This window comes from Monopterus albus, unplaced genomic scaffold (assembly GCF_001952655.1).
Source record: "Monopterus albus unplaced genomic scaffold, M_albus_1.0 scaffold260.1, whole genome shotgun sequence".
In the NCBI taxonomy this organism is placed as follows: domain Eukaryota; kingdom Metazoa; phylum Chordata; class Actinopteri; order Synbranchiformes; family Synbranchidae; genus Monopterus; species Monopterus albus.
This window is the reverse complement of record NW_018128140.1, coordinates 596179-615633: the sequence shown is the minus strand read 5'-3', so window position 1 is coordinate 615633 and position 19455 is coordinate 596179. Positions and strand designations below refer to the sequence as shown.

At 42.2% G+C, this 19455-nt stretch overlaps 1 protein-coding gene across 2 annotated transcripts in view; it reads left to right on the top strand.

The window, feature by feature from the left end:
• galnt7 (UDP-N-acetyl-alpha-D-galactosamine: polypeptide N-acetylgalactosaminyltransferase 7) overlaps positions 1–19455 on the top strand; it is an 89950-nt gene that overhangs the window by 23942 nt on the left and 46553 nt on the right. For both annotated transcript variants that reach the window (XM_020621463.1, XM_020621462.1), the window contains exons 4-5: positions 8189–8355; positions 17481–17611. In XM_020621463.1, the coding sequence (XP_020477119.1) occupies positions 8189–8355; positions 17481–17611 (298 nt within the window). The remainder of the gene's footprint in view (positions 1–8188; positions 8356–17480; positions 17612–19455) is intronic.

Genomic DNA, 19455 nt, shown 5'->3' with positions numbered 1-19455 from the left:
TTCCCTGCCGCCGGTGTCTCGCTGCCAGCTCCTCCCTGGACCTCTCTGCCGACACACTCGTCCCGAAGCACCGGTGAAGTGCTGTTCTCAAGGCGGCCAGGTCCGACTGCCCTTCTGGGGAGAGGTCGAGGAGGGCCTGCAATGCGTCACCTTCCAGAGCGAGAGCCAGCCGCACTGCTGTCTCCTCCTGGCTCCAACCTCCGTGGTAGGCCGTGAGGTCGAGCTGCGCCAAGTACGGCTCAAGCGGAGTCAGTCCCCCGTACCTGGGCAGCTTTAGTCTTGACCTTTGTGGCCGGTGCGATTCGTCCCCGAAGTTCGGTGCCGTCATAGCTGCAGGCCACCCCGACCGGGGGCTAGCTGCTCGCCTCCTGTCGCGCTAGCCGTGGTGCACTCGCACCGTCCGGGTGCAACTGCCTTTCCAGCCGTCTCAGCTGGAAGGTGCTCTCCTCAATTTCCCTCTCTAATTCGACCAGACTCCTCTCCATGGTGCCGTTCTACGGCCGTTTTAATCCCACTTCTGACACCAGTGTGACGACCGCTAGCTCGGTTGAGAGGAGCTGGCCCGACCCTGTCCTATACTGAGACAACTAACTAGCCAGCTATGCGCTAGCACCTATGCTGACAGTGAGGAGAACATCTTCTTTGTCTTTTTTTTGGGTTTTATTAAACGGATTAAAGAAAGCAGTTGAAAATGCTGCATAACATGGCACCATGTACTCACAGAAGATGAACAACAAAAAGGCAGCAACACACAACTCCCTCGGAACTCGACCATGTACCGGGACGCGCCAACAGAATCTAAACAACACGCCCACCTGTCATCCCTCTTATCACCTCCCGCACTTGTTCCTCCCCCCATCCAACATTGGCCAGAACAGCGTGGCATTTTGCAGAAAACAGCGGTACCAAATACATGAACAGCCTTCAATAACATTGTCAAACCCATTTGCACACAACAGAACACATGAACATCAACGGCTGGTCAGGGTCGCCACAATAATATCAGGGCAAATCACGTTATCCTAGGCTATCTGCTTATTTAGTAAATTAAGTAAGCCAGCTTATATATAAAATATAAATGAGTTATTTGAGAAATTAATTTCAGTTCAATTCCTTTTTATTTGTATAGCACCAAATCACAACAGTCATCTCAGGACACTTTACAAAATATGGTCTAGACCTTAACTTTCTTCATTCTTTTGTTTTTCATTCTCTTCTGAGAGCAACGAGAGATGCTACTCGAGTAGTCATGTGCCAGCTTCGCTTCGACTGGTTGGTGTACCAGTTGGAGTCCTCTGTCTGTCTGTCTGGCTGGAACTCTGTTGTTATAGTAACTTTTTTTAACCTTTTTTTTTAGGAGTGCACTGTGAAAAGGTCATACCTCCATCATGGCTGACACTTGAAATGCACATTTCATATAATCAGTTTGAAAGAACTCAAAATTTAAGCAACACAATTTAAATATTAAACAAGCATATGAGAATGGTGTATTCTGCAGGGAGAAAGGAAGGTTAACTTTAAAGCATATAAGCTAGAATTTTGTTAAGCACACAATCATAAAATTAGAATCAAAAACAAAAGCATTTACATTTTCTAAACTAGTATTTGGAGCAATACTCTTAGTTAAGAGGGTTGAGGTTAACTTGAAAGTAATCTTTTGTGAGTTTGAGCCATCTTAAAGACAATAGGCACATTTACATCAAACTTCATGCAAAGACTTTTGTATAAACCAGTTCTGAAATCATTTATCAGCTTGACTAAAATATTTCCAACTTTCTTGTGGATATTTTACATAGCCTTTTGTTAACCCAATTTCACATCAAATCCAAGAACAGTTCCATTGTCAAAGAGGGAGTGAATATTAAGCCCAGTTTTATGGCGGTCTCTCCACATTCCAATGTAGCCCTGTTGAGATTGGGAGGTTAAATAAGGGTGAAATGGTCCTAGAGTCTGTGTTCCATTGGAAATGGATCAGATAAGGGGAGCAACTGTCTTGGGTTTGTTTTAACTAGCTCAAACTTATTGTCTAAGGTCAGAGTGCAAAGTCCAAGATGTGTATTCTAGTGTAGTGAAAGTCACAAAGCCAGAGGGGAGTTTGTCCCTTGTAGTCATGGAGATGAGGCTAGGCCTTTGATGTCCATATCTGGTTTGTGTGGTATGTTGATTTCCTACACATAAACTGTCTTTGAAACAGGTATTGAATACAGGTATTTCCCCCATTGTGGGATTAATTATGGGAGTAATATTCTTGTCCTTGATTTCTTGATCTCTCTTGAATACTATATTTTGTCTTGTTCATGGGTATTTTGATGTGTTCTCAGGGATTAATTGTGGGAGGATCATTCTTGTTCTTGATTGTCTCTCAAATACTATATTCTGTCTGGTTTTAGGTACTTTGGAATTTGTTTCTCAAGATATGTGTGTGATGGTTGTTCTTATGGTGTTTTGTTGCTGCTCTCTATTGCTGCTGGAACACAGGAATTTGTACATATTGTACATATTAACTTGTAACTTGAACCACTACAAAACAAACATATATAAGAAAAATACTCTAAACAAATGTCAATAAAGAACAAATGTATTTACAGAACAGGCAAGAATCTATGTTCCTCTACAAGTAAGATCTTCATTAGGTACCACTTCTTTCAATTGTCAGCATCATGTTCATTGTTGTATTACACTTCATATTCTGCTTCAACATTAAAGCATGGTCAAAATAAGTTGAAGCTTCAGCATATTGGAAAAATAGAATTTTCATACAGTGGTAGTGAGACAGGAAGTGGGAGAAAGGGCCACCAAATCATCTGTCTGTGAGAGTGCCATGTACAACTGGTTCTTTGTCAGTGCAGTATCAATTAAACATTGCAAAAGTCATCTGAAACATGGTATACAACAACACCCACATTAGCTCAGAACAGCTGCTGCTATACACACAGAAGTAAAAAGAGACAAAACCAGATCCTTATCTCTCCCAAACCACCGTTCCAGCAGGGAGGTAAAAGGTGCATCGATGCCTGTGTTTTCGGCCAGCGACTCCTGTGATGGCACGGATAATTGTGCCATCAGGTGCCTTGTCATTAGGGATGAACATGCAATATTCTATGCCAAACATTTTACAGACACCACCCTTTTCAGCTAGCAGCATGTCTAGCACAGTACGATTCTGCCATGCCATCAGGCTGGTTGGTTCAACCTGTTCAGCAAGGTGTTGTGGAACGTGTGGACTCTGCAAGGTTTTAACAGAAGTTGATAAAGTTAACAAAGCATAACCAGCTGCACCAGAGCACACTCACCACTCCAGCTGTCTTCCTCCACAGTACCACCACATGTCAGCATGAGCCACCTTTTGCACTTGCAGATCTTATCCTTCCTTATTAAACACTGTAACAGTAATATTACACCAGTCGTCTGGGAGAGACCCCAGAATAATATTACCATTATTTTTTTCATAATGTATCCATCTTTACATTTTTCACTCCCTGCAGACACCGTTAGTTCTTGGTCACACCTGGTTAAAGCACCATAACCCTCACATTGCCTCCATTCAGCCCTCCTGCCATCACCATCGCTGGCTCCGGAACCTAAACCTACACCACCGGACCTCTCTCGGGTACCAATAGAATATCATGACCTGGGAGAGGTCTGGGGGCGGCCTTCAAAACCCCTTTGGGGCATTTCGAATACTTGGTGATGCCGTTTGGGCTCACCAATGCCCCAGCCGTCTTCCAGGCCCTTGTGAATGATGTTCTCCATGATTTCCTTAACCGGTCTTTTTTTGTGTATCCTGACAACATTCTTGTTTTTTCTTGCACCCCCACCGAGCACATACAACACGTCCATCAGGTACTCAAACGGTTACACGAAAACCGCCTGTTTGTTAAGGCAGAAAAATGCGAGTTCCATGTGGGCACGATCAGCTTTCTGGGCTTTATCATTGAGCAAGGGGGGATCAGGGCAGACTCCAACAAGGTATGTGCAGTAACTGAATGGCCAGTTCCCCAGACCCACAAAGAGCTGTAGCATTTCCTGGGCTTTGCAAATTTCTACAGACACTTTGTACTCAATTTTAGCACTGTTGTAGCTCCCCTTGCCAAGCTCACCTCCCCAGTCACTAAGTTCACCTGGACAGGAGGCAGGTCGGACCTTCCAGTTTCTGAAGGATCGATTCTCCTCCGCCCTGGTCCCCACCCAACCTGATCCCTGCCGACAGTTTATTGTTGAGGTGTATGCTTCAGACACAGGAGTGGGGGCAATGCTGAGTCAGAGCTTGGCCAGGGATGGTCTCCTTCACCCTTGTGCCTTCTTCTCCCACCATCTCTCCCCGGCTGAGTGAAATTATGATGGGGGCAATCAGGAGTTCCTAGTGATCAAGCTAGCTCTGGAGGAGTGGAGGCATTTACTGGAGGGAGCGTTTCTTGTTTGGATGGACCATAAGAACCTGTCCTACCTTCAGTTTGCCAAAAGACTCAACACCCGACAAGCCCAGTGGGCTTTATTCTTTGGCAGGTTCCATTTTTACCCTGACCGAATCTCCTGGATCCAAGAACACCAAATCCGATGCCCTGTCCACACAGTTTGGATCCATTCAGGAAGAACCGTCACCAGACACCATTCTGCCCACGTCCTGTGTGGTGGCTGCCCTCACCTGGGAAATAGAGACCAAGAGCGGTCAGTCTCCTGTCACACAGATTATTCTGGGGTTTAGGGGCTGGAGTCTCTGTCTTCCAGGATGGGAAGGCATTAATTCTTTAGATTCGTTACTCCTCTCTAGCGGTGTCTGGCCTTGTATCCAGACTATTCCCCTAATTAGAATAGGGTCAAGGGCTTTATGCAGGAGTCCCAGAGAGGACAAGAGGTCTTGGAATCAAGCTCGAAAGACCAAATATGTTAGAAAAATTTAACAAGGTGAGACGAAGGACTTCTGTAAGCTAAAGAACATCCTTTTACAATGACTGCACATTTGCTCAGAGTAAACATTAGTTACACACAAGAAGGAAAGCTTCTTGTCCAGTAGTTTTTCCATCAGAGGTGTAGATCTCTGATTGGCTCAGATGCGGTGTCTTTGAGGGGCTTTCCTGATTGGCTCTTTTAGAAACGCGCTGTGGAAAAGTTCACACCCTGTTTCTGGGTGTGACTGTTAAGACTCAAATTCTAAGGGGAAATTAAAATTATTACTTAAAGTATTTCTGTGTTTGGGTTATTTTACATTGGGTTCATAACTTCTACTTTTTTCTATCGTGGCTGCTATTTGAAATGCACATGATCATAATTTATGAACATAACAAACATGAAGTATAAGCAACACAGTCTAAGCATTAAGCAAGTATAGAATAGGCATATTATAAAGAAGACAAAGAAAAGTTAATCTCTGAATTAAAACAATTGGTTATCAGCAGAGTTAATAAAATGAACAATCACACAGTTTCTAAACTGTCATGTTTAGCGGTACTTTAGGAGAGTTAGAATTCAAGGCTCCAGACCGCAAGTGATCAATTGCATTTTGAGACCAAATTTATTTAAGGAACGACTGACTTTTTTTCAAAGGTCACATTGGGTGCAACTACCAAATAAACGAGTTATCTATGAATGACTGCTATCACTGTAGAACAATTGCTGCAATACTTTTTACGTTTATCTCCAGGTCTGTCACTCGCCTGTCTCATGAGGCAGAGACTTCCAGTCAATCAATTGTGTTGGTCCACGTTGACTCTGAGACACACACACATCATCCCTAGACCCCTTTTTTATGCTTAAAGTCTATTTTTTCCTTGGGCGCGTTTGAAGTGTATTTGCCACGAGCAGCTGCTTAAATCAGGTAGATCGCCTGTTTATGTTGGAAAATATTGCTTGAATCTCTTGTGATGGATCCAGGCTCATGCTGTCACTAAGATTTTCTCACCGTCTTTTGTAGCAATACGGGAAAATTAAAATTAATAAAACCATATGTGTAAATGCTGCTGATTTCTTGATGATGAGCCTACAAACTACTTTTGTCCGTTACATTTCTGCTGTCAGTCAGTCTGATTGTGCTGTCTTCTTCCTGACAGACAGCTGTTTGATGAGAGATGCTGCTGGGATCCTGGAGTCAGTGTGGATTGAATGGATCAAACACGTTGTGCATACACACTGCTCGCGTCTAGTGAAGTCCCAGTTTGAATTTGGTAGTGGGTGAAACCCACCATCAAATCCTTCTTTAAGTAGTAGGCTACTAGTAACTTTAGTCCAAAAATGAGCTGGCACTACCCAGGCAAGTGAGAGAGCTGAACTGCGCATGATGTCCAAAAAGCAGAAATTTTTCTTCAGAAGAAAAAGCTAATTAGCTCAAATTAAATCACGTACACAGATGGCAAAACATGCATGCAATTCATCAGTTTATACTGTACTTCAGTTGAATTATGATAGCCCATCCTCATCAGTGTCATCATTATCATTATGTTGACTGCTTGGCTATAGAGCACTAAAGTGTCTGGCCTACATAAAAGGAGGTGTAAACTTGTTCCAGAAGTGATTTTCCCATTTATGGTGTTCCATACATCTCCCTTTCTCTGAATTTCTTTATACATATAGTCTATACACACACTGGATGGTAAGGTTACTTAAAATAATTGTGAAAGATACTGATTCTTTTGCATTACCTTGTACAACAGAGGTGGTACCACCAAATCTGGCAGTGGTGCCACCACCTGAGAGACTTGATGGCACCGGTGCCACCAGTATTAAATGTTAGTCTGGAGCCCTGGAATTGGGCTGGTGCCCTGGAATTGGTCAAGATGAACCCTTTATTGGGCAAGGAACCACATTTGGGAACTGCTGTGGGCATTCTAAATTGCTATGAATATTTATAGAGAATAACTACTATTATATTTTTGCACATTTTTATGTTTAAGTAAATGTGTCTTGGAAAATTATTACTCTAGATGTTCAAGAAGCTATATTGACCATGATTTGCAACTTGACTATGAAAAAGTAAAGAAAATTGTTTAAAAATGACATTTTCCAATAATAGTCTAGGGTTGAAATTTTGAATTTTCAGGTATTTCAGTATTTCAGTAAGTGCCCTATATAAAGGGTCAAGTAGAATCTATAGTTCTGTAAGGGTTATGTTACAAAGGATACGATATCCAGCTATCATCACAGGGTGTCACTAGTGATCTTTCAAAGATTTGCTCAGATATGTTGGTCTTTCTTATGAAATGAATCAGACTAAACATTGCATAGAATCAGGCAGATTTAAACCACATGTAATAGAACTATTTCCTGTGACCTTACTGAACATTATACATTATACATTTTGGCTCACAATATTTTTATTTTGTAAGTCCAATATAACATTTTCACTGTTAGAAGAGAAAGAATACAGAAGGAACAGGGGTATTTTATGGAAGTTGGAAAACCTGCATTCCAAGGGGTCTTATGTAGATAGTGAGATTTTATAGGAAAGCAATTGTCCTGGGTTTGTTTGAGTTTCCTCCAACTTTACTGTTCTTGGTGTCAGACTTCGACTCACATAGTTAAATATATATGCAGCTATGTGAGTCAAAGGGAAGGGGGAGGATTGTCTGTGGATTTGGTGGTACAAAGCTGACACAAGCCCAAATCTGCGTTAGATCAGTCATAAAAATATATTCTCTTTCTCTAAGAGTGCCCATTTGAGTTCAGTTGAGTTGGGCAATCAGCATACGAACACATAATGCGATGTGTAATCCATTCACTGAAAATAATGCAGTTTCGGAACCATAAAACTTGGAAAATGTCTGGTGTTGGAAGTTTTATTACTTCTAAAAGCATTCTTTAGTCTTTCCTAGAAATCACGGGTGGTGTTTTCTCCACCACTTTGAGGTGGATGGGAGTAAGTCTGTTAGTTATCTTTAAAGAATTCCTCTGTAACCCTCTCTTTCCTGCATGCAGATTTGCTTCAAATGATACCCCTCTGTCCTTTCATTTTTTGCCTAGGAGACTTATCCAACACACATTCCAGCACAATTCAGACCCTAAAATCATTGCACAGCATACCATACTCCTGAACCAGAAGAACATGATGAAAAATAGTCATTAACCCTGATGACAAACTGTGTTCCATTAGAGAGAGAGCAGCAACATTTCTAATGACAACCTGTAACATTAAGTAAGAAATTAAGTTAATGTAACTGACCTGCTACTGACTTGCTGCTCCATCTTGCCTCTCTAGGTGTAAGTACTGGCATTATGATGACAGATTGCTGACTGCCAGTGTGGTGATAGTCTTCCACAATGAAGGCTGGTCAACACTAATGAGAACCATCCACAGTGTCATCAAGAGAACTCCCAGAAAATACCTTGCTGAGATAGTCATGATAGATGATTTCAGCAACAAAGGTGGGTTTGCGTTCTTCACATAGAAGACTAGGATGAGACTCAGAAATGACTTTTAAAAGACCGAAGTCCTGTGACCCTCTCACATTTAAAGACAATGTTTCATTAATCACACAAAGTTTTAGTCATAGACTATGATTTTGCAAGGGACCTATTTGCAAGACTGCAGCTAGATTTCTCTTGAGACTACTTCTCATCATGCTCTTGGTGGGAAGTTATAAGAAGAAAGAATTGAAAATGGAGCAGAAATACAGTGTCTTGCGAAAGTATTCGGCCCCCTTGAACTTTGCGACCTTTTGCCACATTTCAGGCTTCAAACATAAAGATATAAAACTGTAATTTTTTGTGAAGAATCAACAACAAGTGGGACACAATCATGAAGTGGAATGAAATTTATTGGATATTTCAAACTTTTTTAACAAATAAAAAACTGAAAAATTGGGCGTGCAAAATTATTCAGCCCCCTTAAGTTAATACTTTGTAGCGCCACCTTTTGCTGCGATTACAGCTGTAAGTCGCTTGGGGTATGTCTCTATCAGTTTTGCACATCGAGAGACTGAAATTTTTGCCCATTCCTCCTTGCAAAACAGCTCGAGCTCAGTGAGGTTGGATGGAGAGCGTTTGTGAACAGCAGTTTTCAGTTCTTTCCACAGATTCTCGATTGGATTCAGGTCTGGACTTTGACTTGGCCATTCTAACACCTGGATATGTTTATTTGTGAACCATTCCATTGTAGATTTTGCTTTATGTTTTGGATCATTGTCTTGTTGGAAGACAAATCTCCGTCCCAGTCTCAGGTCTTTTGCAGACTCCATCAGGTTTCCTTCCAGAATGGTCCTGTATTTGGCTCCATCCCTCTTCCCATCAATTTTAACCATCTTCCCTGTCCCTGCTGAAGAAAAGCAGGCCCAAACCATGATGCTGCCACCACCATGTTTGACAGTGGGGATGGTGTGTTCAGGGTGATGAGCTGTGTTGCTTTTACGCCAAACATAATGTTTTGCATTGTTGCCAAAAAGTTCGATTTTGGTTTTATCTGACCAGAGCACCTTCTTCCACGTTTGGTGTGTCTCCCAGGTGGCTTGTGGCAAACTTTAAACGACACTTTTTATGGCTATCTTTAAGAAATGGCTTTCTTCTTGCCACTCTTCCATAAAGGCCAGATTTGTGCAGTATACGACTGGTTGTTGTCCTATGGACAGAGTCTCCCACCTCAGCTGTAGATCTCTGCAGTTCATCCAGAGTGATCATGGGCCTCTTGGCTGCCTCTCTGATCAGTCTTCTCCTTGTATGCGCTGAAAGTTTAGAGGGACGGCCAGGTCTTGGTGGATTTGCAGTGGTCTGATACTCCTTCCATTTCAATATTATCGCTTGCACAGTGCTCCTTGGGGTGTTTAAAGCTTGGGAAATCTTTTTGTATCCAAATCCGGCGTTAAACTTCTCCACAACAGTATCTCGGACCTGCCTGGTGTGTTCCTGGTGTGTTCCTTGTTCTTCATGATGCTCTCTGCGCTTTAAACGGACCTCTGAGACTATCACAGTGCAGGTGCATTTATACGGAGACTTGATTACACACAGGTGGATTCTATTTATCATCATTAGTCATTTAGGTCAACATTGGATCATTCAGAGATCCTCACTGAACTTCTGGAGTGAGTTTGCTGCACTGAAAGTAAAGGGGCTGAATAATTTTGCACGCCCATTTTTTCAGTTTTTTATTTGTTAAAAACGTTTGAAATATCCAATAAATTTCGTTCCACTTCATGATTGTGTCCCACTTGTTGTTGATTCTTCACAGAAAATTACAGTTTTATATCTTTATGTTTGAAGCCTAAAATGTGGCAAAAGGTCGCAAAGTTCAAGGGGGCTGAATACTTTCGCAAGGCACTGTAAAAGCAGCATTTGGCTACAGCTGCACTTCATGCTCTTGGTGGGAAGTTATAAGAAGAAAGAATTGAAAATGGAGCAGAAATAAAAGCAGCATTTGGCTACAGCTGCACATCAATGTGCAGTGTTTTGCTTTGGTGCAAAAAAAACTGCCAAAAATAAAGATCACCTGGTTGACTGAAAAGGGAAACCAAGGTCTTTCTTTTTCTCCACTCTATCATGGTACAAATTGGATGACTCATCAAAGAGACGCTCTTGCTCACTCCACAACTCCACCAGTTCCTCCTTCTTTGTAATGATCCAACAGAGCCAATGCCTTCTGATGCCTCAACAGAGTCTCCATCATAGTTACTGCTGTTTCTCTGGAGAGACCTCACCTATTGGTTGTTTACAATGTTTGCATGAGCCAAGACTAAAGACTTATGATAGTATTAAACATGGTTGATCTTATTGAAACACTAAGATGAGAAAAACACAGAATTAAAACAGCTTGAATCATCACCTTACACTAAGCAATTGAGATGATGGGAGCACATGACTGTAGCAAAATTCTTATGATTTTACTCTGACACTGGAAATTTGTCAGTGACATTGAAATTAGTTCAAAACTAGTTAGGTGTAACGCTGGCACTTGATGCATTGTGATAAGGTCGTGAACAAATCAGTTGTCAATTTTGGGGCAGGTCCACCAGTTTCTGCTTAAGTAGCTATTTGCAGACGCTGGTGAAGTCGCATTTAGTACTAAGGATACCAGCTGGACTTGATATTAATCAGCACAAGCTACTCTGTTTTAGGGCAACATGCAGAAGTGACATACTTTTGTTAAGATTATGGATTATGTTGTCAGTGAGACTGTAAACACAGGTTCTGGGGAGAGCCTGGAAAAAGCAAAAAAGGTGGCAATGAAAGGCCAGTGAGATGGAAGATGCAACACTGGCGTTTGGTAATATGGCTAAGCCTTGACACTGCTTCCTTATAGACTCCTGTGATGTATTGGATCAATATCAGCATGGCGGGCCTGATGGCTATCATCCTCCTTGCCTATGTGGCGGTATTAGTGATGAAGGTCAAATTTGCATTTGTTTTAGCATGGATCAACCAGCTCATCAGATTGGTGATTTGGGGAGTATGCATCTCTGTGTTTAACCAAGCTGTCTTCCAACCTGCTTGTGGTATTTTAGCGTGTGATGTTTGGTTATCTTTTCCCTGTTGATTAGACTGGCAGGGGTCATCCAAGAACATCTGATAAGTCTTTCCCATGCCCATGCCCATGCCAATCACTAGTAATAGAGCAGTGAACTTCTGCCAGTTGGATAATGCTTGCTAAGTGTGGATAATGTTTTGCTGATGACTGAGTAATAACTGAACCTGCTGTATTCCAGATTGCTCCTTACTGTGTTGGTTGCTCCACTGACCTAAAAGAGTATCACCATTTGTGAGCAACTGTGAAGGGATATGTGCTCCAAATGTATTCTATATAGTGACATGCTGAAAGTTTTAGGGGTGACAAAGTTCAGTCGAGTAAAGAAATCCTCTCTTGCTGAAACAGAACATGTAATTTTCCTGGAGTCCTTGGCAAAGTGCACAAGGAGGTCAACCCATTAAGTGGGGTGGACCTAGATGACAGGACACAATTATCCAGGAACCAGATATTATCCAGTGATGGTCAAAGTGTTGAGATATAAGAGAAGAGTGGTGGCCTACACAGTGCACAAGACCAATTCCAAAATCATCTGGTGTCACATTGAGAATTCATGGGCTTTGATTTGGATGAAGAGAAGGAAACTTCTGCAAGAGCCTGTGGTGCTACCCAAAGAAGGCCCTCCTCAGTCCCTGGAACCCATGGAGAGGTTGTTAGTGAGGCTGTAAAAACATGTTCCTGCTAAAAGCTTGGAAGAAGTGATAAAAAGAGGCAATGAAAGGTCAGAGGCCACTGAGATTGAAGAAGAACGCTGGCCTTTGGGGATCCAGTGACTGAATTAACCCTACAGGAAGAGCTGGAGGAAGGCACAAGACAAATTGTCTCATTCCAAATAGAAGTCTCAAAAGAACAACAAGAGTATATGCAAGAGATATTGGAATGTCCAACATTCAAAGAAGCAGAGAATGAGGAAATTATAGTAAAGGCAGGAAAAGGATAAGAAAGTGCTGCTTGGTCCAGAAGAGAATGCACCCATGACACAAAACACCACTTTGTTGAAGAGGAGTACATGGAGGAGTTGATGGTAAACTACTTTTCCCCTATCACACCCAGACTGATGGCAGAAGAATTAGTAAACCTGTGTGAAGAAGAAAAGGAAGAAATTGAGGAGAATGAAGAATATGTGGTGGTGGATGAACCGGACCCCGAGGTGGAAGGGGAAAGCGCCAAGAGGGAATGGAAAGGGGAGAGAATGATTTTTTTTTTAAGATATAATAGCTAAAGGCATAAAGTAGGAAGCTGAAGTAATAAGTAAGGTTAATTTTGAACATGACTTTCTTAGTATGTTTTGCTTAATGAATAGTAATGTGACAATGAACCTAAGTAAGAGTGATTTTATTCCAATAATGATTTTGATAATAAAATATAATGGTGTTTTTGTAATCGGAACGAAATGTTCGAGTGAGCAGTAGAAGTTGAGAAAGAGAAGTGGAGAAAACACTGATTCATGGTGACACTTGGTGCTTACAGGTGCTACCCAGGTATGGACAAAGAGTGAATCAAAGAGATAATACAACAGACCAAACTGACAACTGTCTGAATGCTAGATATAGATGACAGTTGGTAAAATGTGGAAGTCTGATTGGAGAAAAGAAAGCAGAAGGTATTTTATTTTTATTTATAAATGAACTAAAGTTTTTAGTTGAAATAAATACCCTTCATATTTTAATTCTGTTAAGTCTCTATATTAAAGTGTCACATGAAGGCTGTTAAGTTGCATTAAATTGTGTTTTCTGCATTCTGCATCAATGTATGTTTGTACATGCATTTATATTTGGGCCACCAAAAATGTAATTTGGCTACCACATTTTGGGGCTTGGTGGCCTGTGGGGCCAGTGTTTAAAAATATTAGTGTCTGTCAGTGTTTGGTGAGTTATTTTAAATGATTGGCAGCTAGAATAGCAGTTGAAATGTTTACTAGAGACTGTTTAGTAACGGTTAGCCTGAATTACTAATAGAGTAGATGAAGGGTTTTGTTGGGTGTGTGAGTGCAGGCAAAGAGGAGGGTGGTTCTGGGATATTGGAACACACTGCTGAGCCTTCTTGGTGTAATGGCTCAACTTATTGAAACAGCAGTTAGTGAGAGGGTGCCCACCTGACGACCCTGTAGACTTGCCTTCACTCGTATACCCACACAGAACATGTGTTGGTGGTAATGTAGTTACTGACTCACTGGGTGTGTTATTCTTCTCTTGTATGGCAGGCAAAGAGGAGGGTGGTTCTGGGATATTGGAACACACTGCTGAGCCTTCTTGGTGTAATGGCTCAACTTATTGAAACAGCAGTTAGTGAGAGGGTGCCCACCTGACGACCCTGTAGACTTGCCTTCACTCGTATACCCACACAGAACATGTGTTGGTGGTAATGTAGTTACTGACTCACTGGGTGTGTTATTCTTCTCTTGTATGGCAATCTTGGTAGAACAGTGTCAGTGGCTGGACAATTGAACAGACCTGGCTCTCAGAGGTGACTGCCAGCTGGGCCAGCCACTGCTTAACCTGAGCAAATACAATGCAGATGCTGTGTGTCAAACCATATACCTGCTCTTTGCTTGGTTGAGGATAGGATTTAGGGATGCTTTGTGTTAAGGCTAGGTTAGGTCTGGAAATGGTGTTGCTTTTTGTGTAACTTTGAAGATTTATGATGGCATGGCCTGACCCCGCTAGCTGTCATTACAGTCATAACAAAGTTCCATAGGTGGTGGTGGAGCCTACACAGGTGCTTCTTCTTTCATATCTCTCTCCGCTGGGGCCCTCACCCAGTAGTGCCACAGGGGAGCATGCAAGCATTGGGCTGTCCCCTTCTGTGACATGCAGGAGTCACACTGATGGATGTGAAGCACTACATCTTGGTGACAGTCTGGCCAGTGGAAGCGAGACCACAGTTGGTGTAAGATCTTGATTATCCTGAAGTGGCCTGCCCCCACCGAGTCGTGGACCAGCTAGAAGACTTCATGACAGAGCTGGCGAGGCACCAGGAGTGGGAGGATATTGTGGTGGCCCCCAGGAACCCACCAGCAATGACAGAGAAGACCATCCTGGTTAAAGAGGCTGGACCACTGGGACTACAGGGCTTTGGTCTCTGGGTCCAGAGCAGATAATGTCTTGGCTCTGATCACATTGTTAGGCAATATCATTGTCCCCACTGCTGGCAGGGCTACCCTGTGGGGTAGCAATGTCCTGGTCCTTGTGGCACTGGCAGTGTTGGAACTCCTCTTCTTCACAGGGGCATTGGGACTGGGCGTCTGCGTGGGTGTGAATGCAACCAGCCTGGGAAGGCAGTGCAGGTATGGAACAATTCCTGGCTGGTCATGGTGACAGGGGTGGCCCTCCAACTGATGGCTTCAACAAAGTGGTTTGTCCCAGTCACAGGCTGCATTCAGACTGAGTTTCAAAGGTGTGGAAAATGCAATCCTTTCCATTCACTTACAGTATATGAGGGATTGCATTCACTGAAGCTGGCACCAGCACCACAAGGGGCTTTGTCAAAATGATGTAGCCCCATGTGGCAAGAAAGTTGTGTTTGGACAAGTTTGCATCCTCAAGCCACTAACATTAATGCCCCATGCTAGCAAGCATGACAGGCTTTTGCACGCTTCTCCTCTAATTAGCAGATTTATTCATGAAACATAATAAAAGTTGAGTTTGGACAAGTTTTCATCCCTCAAGCCACTAATGTTAATAGCCCATTCTAGCAAGCATGACAGGCCTTGACACACCTCTCCCCTAATTAGCAGATTTTGTCAGGATTTGGACCATCACGTCTTGTTTTTATGTTGTGTTTTTTCCCCCGTCTCCCCACCATTCTGCCACATCACTCAAATCGGCTCTGATCATCTTCACCTGCAGCTCGTTAGTCCTGGTTCAGTTCCCTACATTTATGCCCTTCTTTCCGTTTGCCCCTTGTTGGTTCGTTGACAATCACATGCCTTGTTTGATTCCGACACTTACCCGATTGCTGACGATGCCATGTTTTGTCAGCTACCCAATGTTATTCTGGCTCCTCTGTTTTCCTGATCATCTATCCGGCTTGTGCTGCTGCTTACCTGCACCCCTGACTCTTCGTGTGTGGACACCATCACCACTCCTGCTTGCCTACTGAGTAAGCTACTCACCTGTTACTTCCCTGCTCCTCTGGATCTCCGTACAGAATTGTCACACTTTCACACTGAGTAAGCTACTCATCGGCTACTTACCTGTTTCTTCTGCTCTCCTGTGTGTGATGACGATTACTACACCTTTGTTCCTGGCCACTGCTGCGTTAAACTGCTCACTGACTCTGATTGTCTACGCTCACCTGCTACCTGAAGCTCCAGTTCTCCGTTCCCCCACTCAGCACTCTTTAGCTAAGCACTCCCAGGTACTCCACTTGCCTGCTTCGTCCCCAGCACCACGCTGCCTGCCTGCCTCACCTCCTGGCAGCCAACGGAGACTACCTGTCCTGTCCAGAACTCTGTTCCCCTCTCTCCTTCATTGGTAACCCATTCCTTGATTATTTAATAAACTCCTTTTTGTCTGCATATTGGGTCCACCCATACCTGCCAGCCATAACAGATTTATGCATGAAACGTAATAAAAGTTTGGTTTGGAGAAATTCGCAACCCTCAAGCCACTAACGTTAATGCCCGGTGCTATCAAGGACGACAGGCCTTTATACACTTCTGTCCTAAGTAGCAGGTTATACATGAAAAGTAATGAAATTGTATTGATAAAATGTTGCTTATACAGTCACATGATAACTGATATGCTAGACTGCACAGTTGCAGAGACAGATGGTTAGCAACAGAGATCACTAGCCCAAAATGAAGTGGGGGCATGTTGGCATTTGTCAGGTTAAGGTTACATTTGTTTGCAGCTAAGTTACCTCCCTCTTCCCCTTAACGTTACTGCTGACTTTTATGCTGTGCGCATACCTAAATTGTGCAGCATGTGCATTAAGTACAAGTGGTGAAAAACATGTTGGACATCTAGCTAAACAGTCCATTTTCAGATAACCACAAAATAAAATGATTTAAGAAACAGTTTCTAGGTGGAAAAAGTTTTCTTACCTTGGTCAACCAGTCAATGTAAGTATTTGTGAGACAAGCAATGTGGACTATGGAAGAAGATAGAGGCACTCGCATTCCCTTCGGACATATTGTGGTTAACGTTCGATGATACACACAATGTTGCGTTCAAATAAGTGCATGCTTAGATAGGAAGTGTTCTTCAATTAAAAACTGCTTGATTACAGTGGGCTGGATTTTTTTCTACATTCTCTCTATATGAAATTGCATAAACAAAATATGTTTTATTTAACCAGAATGAATGGGTTCTATTCCAAATATTTTTGACATTTACTTAAATAACTTCCACAAAATCAAGGACACAATTATATTACATTTATTTTACTAAGTACATTGTTTAAAATTTAAATGACCACAGAACACTTTACTACAGTGTATATAAAAGAAGTATTCACTTTCATTACAGACAGGATAGAAATTTATTCATTTGCAATGTTGTGTGTTATCTCTTGACAGCTGCTAGCTAGCATTACCTCCTGAACCGAGAGCTGAGTGGAGCTGTGATCAGGGTGCAGTCATTTGTTTGTCTCTCTCATTGACAAGCTCTCTAGGCTCACTGAGTTGGCTACAGTTGGTTAAGGTTATCCATTTTAAATGACCACAGTCAGTAAAGTGAGATATAAATGATTTTAAGCAATTTTTTTGTCAAACAAAATAAGAGTATATGCAGGTAAATACAGTGCCCAAAATGCCGCCCTTGTCCCAACATTCAACACATCATTATGTACCTTCACATTCTCTGTTAAGTCCAAATATTGTCTGTTTTAAAAAGAGAAATGTCATAATATCCTATTGATAACTGAGCTATAGGTTCTCTGTGGCAAGTGAGAAATTGTCATACATGATGACTGTTCTTTTGACCCCACAGCGAGAAAGGTAAATATAAATGTAATAAAATTATGTGAAATGTAATGTGAAGAGGCAGTTTCATCACAATGATAATGATTGTGTGTGTGTGTGTGTGTGTGTGTGTAGTCCATCTGAAGGAACGTTTGGAGGAGTACATTAAGCAATGGAACGGTTTGGTAAAACTCTTCAGAAATGGCAAGAGGGAAGGATTGATCCAGGCCAGGAGCATTGGAGCCCACAAGGCCACTAAAGGACAGGTATTATATGATTTATTTCTACTGTTTTGCTATTGCAAGGGTTCCTACCACAGTTGCTGATATTGTTACTGGTGTGAATATTTATTAGGTTTACTATCAAAATATACTAACCTTACACATTTGCAAGTAAAGTTTCTTACTTGGTGCCCTCAACATGAAGGTGTGAAAAATAATAATCAACCATTACAGGGTTTCTTACACTGACTTTGCTTGAGTGGGCTGCCCAAGTACTGTATGTTAACAGCTGCCCATTACTTTTTTTTCATGTCTGAGAGTATGGCAGGCCGTTTTAACATTGAAAAGGTTTTACTTGAACAACCATAATTGCATTTCAGATATCTAAAACGGCATTGACTAGTCTAAATTATAACGTAACTAGTGAAAATTATAATTCAAGATATCTACAGTTGTATCTTGACAGTTTCAGATATCTACAATTACATTTTGACTAGTCCACTAGGATCCAGTGCTCTCGCTACTGTGGCCTGGGTTCAATTCAGGGTTGTGTCAGAAAGGGAATCCAGGGTAAAACACGTGCCAAATTTCAAAAATGCGAATTGTCAGTGTGACAATTTGCTGTGGTGACCCCTGTTGGGAAGAGCCAAAAGTGACACACATTTTGAGTAGTCAACGTTCCTGTTTAGATATCTGAAATTATGTTACTGCACCGTTTCAGCATTTATTAGATCAACAGAATTCATATTATAGATCGCTACAATGTATTTGACAAGTTAAAACTATAATTTAAGATATCTGCAGTTCAATTTTGATGAGTAAGAATTCCTCACTGACTTGAATGGGAAAACTAATTTAACTAAGATATTTACAATTCAGTTCTGCCTATCCAAAATGTGAATTCCATCTGCTTTATTGGCCAGGTGTGTCGGACACACGAGGAATTTGACTCTGGTACATCGGCTCTCAATGTGCATGTACATATCCCCATGCAAGGGGCAAGTAAACAATAAACCAACATAAGGCTGTGTAGTATAACAATATAAAGTGTATTAACAAGCAAAAAACAGTGCAAACAATGCAAAATAAACGGGCATTAAACAATGCAGACAGACAAAGGAATACTCATTGTGAATGAGATAAATAGGAATAAAGATAGAGTACTTAAAAATAGAGACATGTATGGATTCGTATATTCTGTACAATGTATATGTACAGGTATTGCACTGGAGGAAGGTATTGCACTGAGGGTAATTTGTCCGGTCATACTGTCATACTATAGTGGGTCAAGTGTTCATCAGAGTGATGGCCTGGGGGAAGAAACTGTCCTTGTGCCTGGTTGTCTTGGCATATAGTGACCTGTAACGCCATCCAGAGTGGAGTTTGAACAGATTATGTCCCAGGTTTGAGGGGTCTGCAGTGATCCTTTCTGCCCTCCTTTTGACCCATGAAGTGTACAGGCCCATCATGGAGGGCAGGCTTGCACCAGTGACTGTTCAGTGGAGTCTGTTCCTATCCTGTTTGGTTGTTGAGCCAAACCAGACAGTGATGGAGGTGCAGAGAACAGACTCGATGATTCCTCTGTAGAACTGTATCAGCAGCTCCTGGGGCAGGTTGAACTTCCTGAGCTGGCACAGGAAGTGCATCCTCTGCTGTGCCTTCTTGATGAAGTCCACTGTCATCTCCACTGTTCTGAGCGTGTTCAACTTCGGGTTGTTGTGACTACACCACAGGACCAGCTGCTCAACCTCCCATCTGTAGGCTGACACGTCACTGCCTCGGATAAGATCAATGACCGTTGTTTCATCTGCAAACTTTAGGACCTTGACAGAGGGGTCCTTCGAAATGCAGTCATTGGTGTGTGTGTGTGGGGGGGGGGGGACTCAGTG